The 13,407-nt window shown below is 46.7% G+C and overlaps 1 protein-coding gene across 1 annotated transcript in view; it reads left to right on the forward strand.

Annotated features, from left to right (window-relative positions):
* ITGAE (integrin subunit alpha E) overlaps positions 1-9,169 on the forward strand; it is a 78,286-nt gene extending 69,117 nt beyond the window's left edge. The window contains exons 27-31 of the mRNA XM_030799959.1: positions 72-128; positions 433-528; positions 3,414-3,509; positions 7,020-7,130; positions 8,856-9,169. Of these exons, the coding sequence (XP_030655819.1) occupies positions 72-128; positions 433-528; positions 3,414-3,509; positions 7,020-7,130; positions 8,856-8,951 (456 nt within the window). The 3' untranslated portion in view covers positions 8,952-9,169. The remainder of the gene's footprint in view (positions 1-71; positions 129-432; positions 529-3,413; positions 3,510-7,019; positions 7,131-8,855) is intronic.
* Positions 9,170-13,407: the final 4,238 nt, after the last annotated feature.

Genomic DNA, 13,407 nt, shown 5'->3' on the forward strand with positions numbered 1-13,407 from the left:
GGGGGCGGGACGGGGCAGAAAACTGGCGGCTTGGTTTGTTCAGCGCGTCGCGGTCATGGCTGTCGTTCCAGGCCTCCACGGTGTGCAGCTGGAGTCAGGAGCGCGCTTGTGGGTACAGTCCGGTTCAGGTAAGCGCGGCCGTCCCGAGAGGCCAGGGGAGGGCGGAGGGCCTGAAGCGGGTGACACGAGAGGCCAAGAGACTGTTTTTCCAGGGTTACCCGTGCCGGCCAGTGCCGGGGGCTGCCAGGCCCTCCCTAGCTTCGTCCCTGGGTCTCATTTGCTCCCGCTGGAGCTTTGCTTGGGCCGAGGTGAGCGCTGAAATTGCTCACACCCTCTATTCTGGGACCTTACGATGCTCTGTGTCCAAAGTGTTAAACATTTCAGACTTTCCGCACGGAAAGGAATTAGGTTCACTAGACCTTGCTTTTCCAGCATGTGGAAGAATGGCATTCAGTGAGCTGTGTCATCGCTTCAGATAAAGAAAATGTGACCGTGGCTGCAGAGATCTCCTTGGATCACTCTGAGGAGGTATTTGAGACTGAAATGCTCCAGATTTGATTATCCAGTTGCTCACAGGCATCGCCCCTAGAAGAGATAATAGCATCTTTGTATAACATGTCCAAAATAGGTCTTTTGGTGCAAAAAACCAACCCTCTGTCCCAACCCCTTCCTTAGCTATCGTCAGGAGGGAGATGTACTCCAGTTACAGTACAAGGAACTCTAGGGATTATCTGTGACTCCCCTTTCCTACATCCCCACGTCTGTTCCAGCAGCAAGCCCTGCCATTTCAGGGCCAAAATATATCCTACATCCATTCACTTCTCTCCGTTTCCACTGCCGTTGTAATTCAAGCTACCTTTTCTTGCCAGGGCTGTTGCAATAACCTTCGGCCTGCTTTTCTTGCCTCTGCTTTTCCCACATTCTTTACAAATAATTCCCACGTAACAGCTATCCATCTTCTAAGAGCAGACATTAGATTGTGCCACTCCCCTGCTTATTAAAAACAAAAAACAAACAAACAAAAATACTGGTGCTTGAGCACACTTAGACTAAAATCCATACTTTTTTCATGGCCAGAGCAAGGCACTACTTGATCTGGTCTCTGCTTAATTCTTCATCTCCTAGTACTCGCCTTTCTCTCCCACTGCCCCTTTTATAATCGGGTTATTCTGTCCTATTCTTCTAGTTCGCCAATGCAGTATTATTCTGGCCACAAGACTTTGTACTTGCTGTTCCTTTGCTTGACACTGCTCTTCCCCTAGGTCCTCACGTAGGTGGTTTCTTCTTAAATTTAGCTCAGGTGTTCTTTTCTTTCTTTCTTTTTTTTTTTTTTTTAGATGGAGTCTTGCTCTGTCACCCGGGCTGGCTGGAGTGCAGTGGCACGATCTCTACTCACTGCAACCTCCGCCTCCCGTGTTCAAGCGATTCTCCTGCCTCAGCCTCCCGAGTAGCTGGGATTTCGGGCGCCGGCGACCACGTCCAGCTAATTTTTGTATTTTTTTGTAGAGACGGGGTTTTGCCATGTTGGCCAGGCTGGTCTCGAACTCCTGACCTCAGGTGATCCACTCGCCTCGGCCTCCCAAAGTGCTGGGATTACAGGCGTGAGCCACCGCGCCCGGCCTTCTTTTCTTTCTTTCAAGACGGAGTTTCACTCTTGTGCAATGGCACAATCTCGGCTCCCTGCAACCTCCGCCTCCCGGGTTCAAGCGATTCTCCTGCCTCAGCCTCCCAAGTAGCTGAGATTACAGGTATGCGCCACCCATACCCGGCTATTTTTGTATTTTTAGTAGAGATGGGGTTTCTCCATGTTGGTCAGGCTGGTTTTGAACTCCTGACCTCAGGTGATCCGCCCTCCTTGGCCTCCCAAAGTGCTGGGATTACAGGCATGAGCTACCACACCTGGCTAATTTTGTATTTTTAGCAGAGATGGGGTTTCATCATGTTGGTCAGGCTGGTCTTGAACTCCTGACCTCAGGTGATCCGCTGCCTCAGCCTTCCGAAGTGCAGGGATTACAGGAGTGAGCCACCACGCCCGGCCACACGTGTTATTTTCTTAGAGAGGCCTTCCCTTATCACTTATTCTAAAGTGGGAACTAGAGATCAAGTGATCAAGTTTAATGTCTTACAGTGATCCAGGTGACATTTGTGAGGTCTCAACTGAAGAAGTAGCAATGGGGGTGGAAAAGAAAGGGACAGGTACAAGAAATAATTTAAAAAAAAAGAATTGTGAGTGTGGTGGCTCACATCTGTAATCCCAATACTTTGGGAGGCTGAGGCGGGAGGATTGCTTGAGGCCAGGAGTTCAAGATCAGCCTGGGCAGCATAGTGAAACCCCATTTCTTAAATAAATAAATAAATAAATAAATTAGCCAGGCATGGTGGCTCATGCCTGTAGTCCCAGCTACTTGGGAGGCTGAGGCAGGAGTATCGTTTGAGCCCAGGAATTTGAAGCTTCAGTGAGCTATGATTGAGCCACTCCATTCCAGCCTGGGTAACAGAAAAAAAAGAAAGAACTCTTAAAAAAAGAAAGAACTCAAAAAAAAAAAAAAGAAAAAACTCTTATGTTAAATAAATAAACTCTTACGTTAAATAAAACGAATAAGCTGGGTGTGGTGGCTCATGCCTGTAATCTCAGCACTGTGGGAGGCTAAGGTGGGTGGATTGCTTGAGCCCAGGAGTTTGAGACCAGCCTGGGCAACATGGTAAAACCCCATCTCTACAAAAAATACAAAAATTAGCCCAGTGTGGTGGGGGTCACCTGTGGTCCCAGCTACTCGGGAGACTGAGGTGGGAGGATCACTTGAGCCTGGAAGGTTGAGGCTACAGTGACCCATGATCATGCTGTTGCACTCTAGCATGGGTGACAGAGCGAGATCCTGTCTCAAAAATAAGTCAGTCAAGAACTGACTTTGGATGCCACAAGGGAAAAGAAGTTGAAGAAAAGGCCAGGCGCCGTGGCTCACGCCTGTAATCCCAGCACTTTGGGAGACTGAGGTGGGTAGATCATCTGAGGTCAGGAGTTCGAGACAAGCCTGGCCAACATGGCAAAACCCCATCTCTACTAAAAATACAAAAATTAGCCGGGCGTGGTGGTACACGCCCATAATCCCAGCTACTCGGGAGGCTAAGGCAGGAGAATCGCTTTAACCTGGCAGGGTGGAGGTTGCAGTGAGCCGAGATCGCACCACTTCACTCCGCCTGGGCGAAAGAGCAAAACTCCATCTCAAAAAAAAAAAAGCAAGAATAACTGCAGATGTCCTGTTTGGGTAACTTTGTGTAGTGTTGTGTACGTTAGGGCCATTAACGAAGCCCAGGAATACCTTTAAAGGGAAAGGTGGTGAAGGCCGTTCAAACACAGTAAGTTCATGTCTAAAATATGTTTTGTTTCCCTCCTTCCTTTCCCCATCTTCTAGTTACTAAAAGATGTAACTGAACTGCAGATCCTTGGTGAAATATCTTTCAACAAATCTCTATATGAGGGACTGAATGCGGAGAACCACAGAACTAGGGTAAGTCCTGGCTGGCTTCTGAGTAGTGCCCAAGGAAAATTGTGCCTAACCTTTGAGCGCCTCCACAGACATTCTGTTGCCCTCTTCCTGTTTTCAGCCTTAACACTTCTGATCTTGGCTCTGCCATCGCTGCCTTTGTGACCTTGAGTCAGCTTCTTATGAAATAAGGCAATTAAGAGGCCTAAGCTGAGGAGTTCTGAGTTGAAATAACTGGGCTGGAATCTGCAGTATATACTTTGATTTGAAAATGGATTGATTAAAAAAAAATTTTTTGCAGCCGGGCACCAATGGCTCACGCCTGTAATCCTAGCACTTTGGGAGGCCAAGGCGGGTGGATCACTTGAGGTCAGGAGTTCAACACCAGCCTGGCCAACATGGAGAAACCCTGTGTCTACTAAAAATACAAAAATTAGCTGGGCCTGATGGTGGGTGCCTGTAATCCCACCTACTTGGGAGGCTGAGGCAGGAGAATCGCTTGAACCTGGGAGGTAGAGGTTGCAGTGAGCCAAGATCACACCACTCCACTCCCGCCTCAGTGATAGAGTGAGACTCAGTCTCAAAAAAATAAATAAATAAATAAAAATAAAAAGAATAAAAAATAAATTACCTAAGTGAGAAATTTTTTTTGTATACAGTAACTGTCTTAGGGTGCTATATCAGTGTTTAGTTATAGTATTAAACAGTACTCAGGAATGCATAAATCTTTTATAAGATTTAGACTAGATACTGGAACTCTTGGAATTCTTTTTGCAAAAGTATGACTAGAAGTCAGACTGATGCCTGTGATTTATGGACTGAGTGCTTTGTGTGTTACCCTGTGTTTTCATTCTTGTTGACACTTGCCTGGACATGGTTTCAGAGGTGATCTATCTGTGAGCTCTGAGCTCTTTAGTTAGGCATGATTCTCCACTAGAGGGAATGTCAGGAGAGAGATGCTGGATTGCTAAATATAAGGTCCCCGGTTTTCCTCTGAGGAACAGAAAGGAGCAATTCTCTAGACATGCCAATATGACATTTCCTTTTATTTTTAAGTAGTGTATTTCTTTTTCTTTTCTTTTTTTTTTTTTTCTTTTTGTGGAAGAATCTCACTCTGTCGCCCAGGCTAGAGTCCAGTGGTGCCATCTCGGCTCACTGCAACCTCCACCTCCCCAGTTCAAGTGATTCTCCTTCCTCAGCCTCCCGAGTAGTTGGGATTACAGGTGCCCACCACCATGCCCGGCCAATTTATTTATTTTTTAAAATAGAGACAGGGTTTCACCATGTTGGCCAGGCTGGTCTCGAACTCCTGACCTCAGGTGATCTGCCCGCCTTGACCTCCCAAAGTGCTGGGATTACAGGCGTGAGCCATCGTGCCTGGCTAAGTAGTGTATTTCTAATACAGAAAATAGAAGGAAATGGAAAATACAGAAAAGGGAAGAAATAGAAGTGCCCCATTATCGTACTGCCCAGATTTTAACAAATAAAAGTAATAGCAAGAAAATCCGAGCCATACAGAGAACGGTACCAAATGAAAAATAATGGTTCCTTCACTTCTCCCTTCCCATGCTCCCAGCAGGGAGGAGTTACTATTAAGTTTCTTATGTGCACATTTTAAATTTATATATTTCCCCCTCTTACTTACTGATACTTTTATTTCGATAGCATGGATTCCCCAAAATTCCTTTCTTTAAATCCAATATCCTAAGCAAAGTATTAAGTAGTTCCTGACAATAAGCCCCTGACTTACAGTGACTCTATGAGTATAGACAAACTGTATGCAAATGCATTTCAGCCACAAGAAAGGGAAAATCCAGCTCATGCAGCATAAGGGCATATGCTGTTTATCCAGTGAGGGAGGCCGGCCTGGGGCCACGGCCTGGCTTCTTTGGTCCTCGTACTCTGCCGTGTGGGGGACGCGTTCCTTCATGGCCAGCACAAAGTTGCCACATCTCCAAATGCTGTATTTTCACATGGCAGGATACAAAACAGGAAGCAAGAAGTCAGTAGCAAAAGGATTTTGGATTTTTCTTCATGTGCCTTCCCTTTTCAGGGATGAAACCGTTTCCAAAAGCTCCCAGGAGACATCCTCTTGCATCTTATTAGTGAGATCTGAATCTCATGTCAGTCACTGGCAAAGGAGAATAGCTGTGTCATGATCACCTGAGACCAACCATGATTCCTGAATAAAACCCGAAAGGAGAGAGGGGCCCCTGGGCGGGCCAGCATCCGTGTTTGCTGCACACAGTAGTACCCGGTGCCCTGCTTCTCCCATAACCTCTGCCTGGGCATCTTCGGGGCACTTTTGGGAATCTGTGGGTTTAGAAGAAGATAAAGGGAGGTGGCTTTGAGAAACAGGGACGTTTCTTCTACTCAAATCTGGCCTGATTCCCGAGTCACCTTGGGACTTCCTTTCACTTCCCAAACCCAGGGTCTTGAGTCCCCCTCCTTCTCCTGTAGAAGAATATTCCAGCCCTCTTTCTGTTCTTCCTCCCTCTTTATTGCTATGGTACCTCCCTATTCTCAAAGCCTAGGACTTCACTCCTATTAAGTTCAGCTACCTATGAGCTAAATAGGACCTGGAAGGTCAACTTTAGGTCAACCAGCATTTATAACTTAATTGGAAGAGGCCTTAAAGGTAAGTTTGTCCAGCCCTTCACCCCGTACAGAAACCTCTCCAAAGCACCCCGACCTTGGTGCTTAAACATACACGTGAAGGGTTGCTCTGGGAAGACAGAGAAGTCTTGCTGGCTCTCTGGCCCCACCTAAGTCCTGGGAACTTGCTCTGGCCACAACTTGGAAGGGCCACACCTGGGTATCAGGAAGCACATCCCCTGAACTTTCTAGCTGAGCCCTGCCAGAAGAGAGACTAGACTCCCGAAATTGGGAGAGGCTTTGGAAAACAAAACCTGAGATGACTTGTAACAGCTGAGCTCTACAGGTAGTACACATGGATGTCATTTTGCATTTAGTATGTCCCTTAGGTAACATACACTTTTTAGTCTGCTGAGGAGAAGACCAGTACTTTTGTCATATTTTGTGTGGGGAAAATATTACCAAAGCCTTTAGGGATCTTTGCAAGATCAAAAAGAGCCATCAGAACGGAGTTGGAAAGGACTTGGAGATCATTTAAAGGAACTCATCATTTTAAAGAGAATAGGCATGGGGCTCGGGGACATAGAGCAGCGTAGCGGCCTAACAGCCTCGCAGTCCGTGTTGAGACCGGATTCTGTGGGACCCTCTTTCAGGCTGTCAGAGCATCTTTAACAGAAGGTCATAATCTCCTGACAGACCTAGCCCTTCTAGATAAGGGGCCAGAATAGTTTCTTACGAAGTGTTTGGATGATTGGGTAGTTTTAGATGATTTAAAATGCTGCATCAGGGAATATTTAGCTTTTTCCTTTACTGTCATCAGCTTTGATCAATACACGGGATGTTGCCAAGTCCTCGTATTTTGCTCCTTAAAATAACATGTAGGATTTTTTCCTCATTTGCTTCACCTGATTTATTGGGCGATCTCTTTGTCTTGTCTAGATCTCTGTCGTCTTCCTGAAAGATGAGAAGTACCATTCTTTGCCTGTCATCATCAAAGGCAGCGTTGGTGGACTTCTGGTGTTGATTGTGATTCTGGTCATCCTGTTCAAGGTCAGTTCTACTCATAGCATCACGGTGAGGGAAGACTGGGCTCTGGTTTTGGGCACAGAACTCCTTAGGACAGCCAACCTCTGACTTAGAGCAGCTACCCTGGCCTCGTGGCCGCTTTTTTCTCCTCCTTCAACTACACACCCCTATTTAGACAAATGAGTAAAACAGTCTCTGTCTAAAAAGAGAAAACTCTAATTGAATAATAAAGAGTGATTTTATATCTATTTCTTTGGTACCTCCCTATTCTCAAGGCCCAGAACTTACTCCTGTTGTGTTTGGCTACCTGTGAGTTAAATAGGGCCTGGAAGGTCAACCCTAGGCCAGCATTTATAACTTAATTAGAAGAGGCCTTAACAGTAAGGCCTTAAAACAGATGTGACTGTTGTTCCCCTATTGAAATCTTTTCCTTGCCTTCCCCTGTCTTAATGTGCAAACTCTTCTACTGCTATTTAAGATCCTCTCCTCTCTGTCTGCTACCCCCTCTCTGCCCTTAAGTGTTGCTTTTTTTTTTGAGACGGAGTTCCACTCTTTTGCCCAGGCTGGAGTGCGGTGGTGCGATCTCGGCTCACTGCAACCTCCCCGTCCCCTGGCCCTGACCCCGGGTTCAAGAGATTCTCCTGCCTCAGCCTCCTGAGTAGCTGGGATTACAGGAATGTGCCACTATGCCTAATTATTTTGTATTTTTAGTAGAGACGGGGTTTCACCATATTGGCCAGGCTGGTCTCAAATTCCTGACCTTGTGATCCTCCCGCCTCGGCCTCCCAAAGTTCTGGGATTACAGGCATGAACCACCACTCCCAGCCTCTTTTTTTAAAATAAAAAACAGGGTCTTTGTCCGCCAAGCTGGAGCTCAGTGGCGCAGTTAAGGGTTCACTGCAGCCTCGCACTCCTAGGCTGAGGTGATCCTCCCATCTTAGTCTCCTGAGTAACTGGGACTGTTACTCAGGTGCATGCCACCACACTCGCTAATTTTTTAATTTTAATTTTGTGGAGATGAGGTCTCCCTATATTGCCCAGGCTGGTCTCAAACTCCGGGGCTCAAGCGATCTTTTCATCTTGGCCTCCCGAAGTGGTGGGGTTACAGGCATAAGCGCCTGGCCTTCTTTTTTCTCCCGACAAGTCAAACTATTCCCTAAATAGGTTCGTGCCTCTGTGTACGCCTAGGCTGCTTCTCTTGTCAGGAATGCCCTCCATGTCTGCTCACTTCGCTCACTGTCTTCCCTGAAAGCGGTCTAGAGACTCCTGCGTCCTCTGTGCTGGCTTCTATGCGTTTGCTGTGAGCTACCTTCTGGAAACCCTTCCAAATGGCAGTCATCACACTGTATTGTAATTATCTCTTTTTCTACTAGATGATGAGCTTGATGTAGGAAGCTGTACTTGATTTCCTTCTATCTTCAGCATCATAGGCTATACTGAGTATTTTTGCATAAGTAAGATTAGATCCAGTACAGCCGAAATTATCATGCTTTGCAAAATAAGTTAAAAAGGTTCAACTGCTCAGGAGAGCAGGGTTCAGAGGAAAGTGGAGTCGGTTCTGATTGAGGGATGAGCACCAGAGGTCTTGAAGGATTGGACTATCCAGGAGAGATTCAGACAAAGGTAGGAGAAGGGAGTAGTAAGTATGAGAAGCAGAGGAATATAGGGGCTATTAGGCAACAGCCAGAATGCCGGTTTTCTGAAACAGGTGGCTATCTTTGGCCTGTGACTGGACTTCCTTTGTTTCAGTGTGGCTTTTTTAAAAGAAAATATCAACAACTGAACTTGGAGAGCATCAGGAAGGCCCAGCTGAAATCAGAGAATCTGCTGGAAGAAGAGAATTAGGGCCTGCTATCCACTGGAAGAGGCTATCAGCCAGTCCTGGGACTAGAGCCCCAGCATCCTTTGGATGACTTTTTCCTTCAGGATGATCTAGAGCAGCATTGAGCTGTTTGTAGAATATTAGTTTTTAACCATACATTGTCCCAAAAGTGTCTGTGCATTGTGCAAAAAGTAAACTTAGGAAACATTTGGTATTAAATAAATTTACACTTTTCTTTGCAGTAGTGCCTTTATTCTGGAAATACAGTATTATGATCTGCAGTACATTTTGCCTGATAGGGCAAGTTTTCATTCTTATTTTTAAAAAATGATAGATTGTGGCCAGGCGTGATGGCTCACACCTGTAATCCCAGCACTTTGGGAGGCTGAGGCAGGCGGATCACGAGGTCAAGAGATCGAGACCATCCTGGCCAACATGGTGAAACCCCGTCTCTACTAAAAATACAAAAATTAGCTGGGCGTGGTGGCATGTGCCTGTAGTCCGAGGGTCTCACTGTGTCACCCAGGCTGCAGGGCAGTGATGCAGTCATAGAACTTGTGGGTTCGAGCCGTCCTCTGCCTCAGCCTCCTACGTAGCTGGGACTGCAGGTGCAGGCCACTATGCCCGGCTCATTTTTTAATTTTTCTTTTGTAGAGATGGGATCTAGCTATGTTGACCAAGCTGATTTCAAACTCCTGGCTTCAAGTGATCCTCCTGCCTTAGCCTCTGAAAGTGTTGGGACATGAGCCACTGTGCCTGGCCTGTATTATGCTTTTGTTGCTACTGTGAGAAAATACCGTTTTTTCCCCCTGACTGTTGAGAGTTTGCACTTAGAACAGTTGGTGGTTTTGAATGTTTCTCTTATCTGGCCATCTTACTGAAATGTGGTGTTTTTTTGGAGACAGAGTCTCACTCTGTTGCCCACACTGGAGTACAGTGGGTGATCTCTGCTCACTGCAACCTCCACCTCCCAGATTCAAGCAATTCTCCTGCCTCACCCTCCCAAGTAGCTGGGACTACAGGCACCCGCCACCATGCCCGGCTAATTTTTGTACTTTTAGTAGAGACGGGGTTTCACCATGTTAGGCTGGTCTCGAACTCCTGACCTCAGGTGATCCACCTGCCTCAGCCTCCCAAAGTGCTGGGATTACAGGCGTGAGCCACCGCGCCTGGCCAAACTTTTTTAATCACTCTTTAGTTGATTCTTTGGGATTTTTCTAAGGAGACAATTCTATTTGCAAATAATGGCATTTGGAGTCTTTCTGATATTTCTACTTTTGGCTACCGTTACTTCTTTGACTAGGACGTGGAGAGCTCTGAGAAGTAAACCGTGTGCCTGGTTGTAATGGGAGGGCTTTTCCAGCCCTCCTCTGCCTGCCTCACACCTGCCTGTCATCCGAGCCCCAGCTGCTGTGCCTTTGGGTAGTTTCTAGGGCTTGGTGGGAGCAGCCCATTCACCTCTCATGGAGCCCCGTAGCTTGCTGGTGTTACATCACTAGGTTGTTGGGCATGATCTGCTTCCCTGTTGATCTGATTCCATCATCCTCATTTCATGCAGAAATCCCTCTGTGCTATCGGTCACTTGATTATATTGTTCTCTGTTTTCCAATGCTGCCACAGACTTTTCTCCTTCCTTGTAACTCTTGGGTTGTTTCAGTGGAATTTGCCTTTGAGGGAAAACACACAGGTAAGTTTGCTTAGTTATTTTCCTGTTGGGCTCAGGAGTTGTGTCCAAGTTTTCAATATTATATAAAAGCCCCTGCTTTTATACTCTTTAAAATTGCAAATAAAACCCCACTCTCATTGTCACAGGGAAGCCTGCTATTGACTTACTGAGCTATGCTGATCTGTGGCGTTAAGCAAGGCGGTTGTAATCAGGGGACTCCATCAGGAACTACTCAGTGAGGAGAAAGACACTTTTAAGTGCAGATATGGTTAGATTTTACAAATTCATATGCTATGGCTTGGGCCAAGGTCTGTGGTATACACCTTTAGTCCCAGCTACTCAGGAGGCTGAGACATGAGAATCGCTTGAACCCACAAGACAGGTTGCAGTGAGACAAGATCGTGCCACTGCACTCCAGCCTGGGCAACAGAGCGAGACCGTGTCTCAAAAAAAAAAAAATGAATGAATAAATAAAAAACGAGGCTGGGCGCAGTGGCTCATGCCTGTAATCCCAGCACTATGGGAGGCCGAGGTGGGCAGATCACCTGAGGTCGGGAGTTTGAGACCATCCCGACCAACATGGAGAAACCCCATCTCTACTAAAAATACAAAATTAGCTGGGCGTGGTGGCGGGCGCCTGTAATCCCGGCTACTCGGGAGGCTGAGGCAGGAGAATTGCTTGAACCTGGGAGGCGGAGCTTGCAGTGAGCCGAGATCGTGCCATTGCACTCCAGCCTGGGTGACAGAGTGAGACTCCATCTCAAAAAAAAAAAAAAAAAAGTGCTGGGCTCAGCCCTGTGGAGTTACCTTTTCTTGTAATCGAATGAGGCCTAAATAACGTGGCCAATTTAGGTTTTCACACCTGCTTGGTTTCATCCCTCCAAAGTGCAGATTGTATCATGAGAGAAACAGGTTATTCGAATCTGCACTATCAAATGAGAACAGAAAGCAACACGGGGTACTTTCCCAGCCGGTCTTTCTTCTACAAGCTGCCTTTTTGGTGCTAGGCCTTTCTCCTTTTCACCCTCTGCCTGGAACAGGAAATGGTAGAGCTTGCATAGAACTGAGAACAGTGAGTCATGCCATAGGGCCACTTTCCTACCCAGAAAAGGACTGAGCTGGGACCCGCTGAACTTTGGATGCAGTTATTGGAGGGATAAAACCAAGCAGGTGTGAAAACCTAAACTGGTCACGTTATTTAGGCCTTATTTGATTATGAGGAAAGGTTACTCCACAGGGCTGAGCCCAACAGTTTTGTTTTGTTTTTTTTTTGAGACGGTCTCTCTCTCTCTCTCTCTCTCGCTTAGGCTGGAGTGCAGTGGTGTGATCTCAGCTCAATGCAACCTCCGCCTCCCAGGTTCAATCGATTCTCCTGCCTCAGCTTCCCGAGTAGCTGGGACTGCAGGTGTGCCACCACACCCAGCTAATTTTTTATTTTTAGTAGAGATGGGGTTTCACCATGTTGGCCAGGCTGGTCTTGAACTCCCGACTTCAAGTGATCCACTCACCTTGGCCTCCCAAAGTGCTGGGATTCCAGGCATGAGCCGTCGCGCCCGGCCTCCTGCTGTCTTAAATGATCTGCACTAGTGCATTATTCTGTGCATGTCTCTAATACATTTATAAGGAGGGGTTTTTGGTTAAGATGTTCTGGGTCTTCTAGTCATAATTATATTGTAATGGCACCAGAATTTTACCATTACTTGAACTAGGAACAGATTCAGTATATGGAATCAAGGGAGACTTTCACTTTGTTAATTTTTGTTTGTTTGAGGCAGAGTCTTGCTCTTTCGCCCAGGCTGGGGTGCAGTAGCATGATCTCGGCTTACTGGAAACTCCGCCTCCCGGGTTCAAGCGATTCTCCTGCCTCAGCCTCCCGAGTAGCTGGGACTACAGGCACGCGCCACCACGCCCAGCTAATTTTTGCATTTTTAGTAGAGAGGGGAGTTTCACCATGTTAGGCTGGTCTCGAACTCCTGACCTCGTGATCCACCCACCTCGGCCTCCAAAAGTGCTGGGATTACAGGTGTGAGCCTCTACTGCACCTGGCTATTAAAATTTTTTAATTTTTATTTTTGGAGACTGGGGTCTCACCTTGTTACCCAGGCTGGACTTGAACTCCTGAGCTCAAGTGATCTGCAGTAGCTGGGACTAAGGGCATGTGCCACTGTGCCTGGCTTAGGGAAACTTAATCACTTCAGGAAGCATTGTCATCCTAATAGCAGAGTTCAGGAGGATGCACCTAAATGGATAATTCCCAACTTCGGTTGACTTGCTTTGGTTTTTTATTAGTGGGAGCAAATTTTGTAACGTACATGAGTAATAGGTACATTTCTCATAGTGAAATCAGTAAAAAGTGAAAATTTGCCTTTGTCGCAACCTTGCTTCATTCAATGCTCTTCCTTAGAGGCTGAGATGACCTGGTTTAACGTGTATCTTTCCAAACCCATATTCTGAGCCGGGCACTTTGGGAGGCCGAGGCGGGTGGATCACCTGAGGTCAGGAGTTTAAGACCAGCCTGGCCAACATGGTGAAACCCTGTCTCTACTAAAAATGCAAAAATTAGCCTGGCGTGGTGTCAGGCGCCTGTAATCCCAGCTACTTGGGAGGCTGAGGCAGGAGAATGGCTTGAACCCAGGAGGGGGAGGTTGCAGTGAGCCGAGATCACACCATTGCACTCCAGCCTGGGCGACAGAGCAAGACTGTCTCAAAAAAAAAAAAAAAAAACCAAATCATATTCTGTGCATCTCTAAATTTATAAGTACAAAGGTTTTTTTTTTTGAGGGCGGGTTGCATGAATAGGATTCCACCTTCTG

Source organism: Nomascus leucogenys, chromosome 19 (genome assembly GCF_006542625.1).
Source record: "Nomascus leucogenys isolate Asia chromosome 19, Asia_NLE_v1, whole genome shotgun sequence".
In the NCBI taxonomy this organism is placed as follows: Eukaryota; Metazoa; Chordata; class Mammalia; order Primates; family Hylobatidae; genus Nomascus; species Nomascus leucogenys.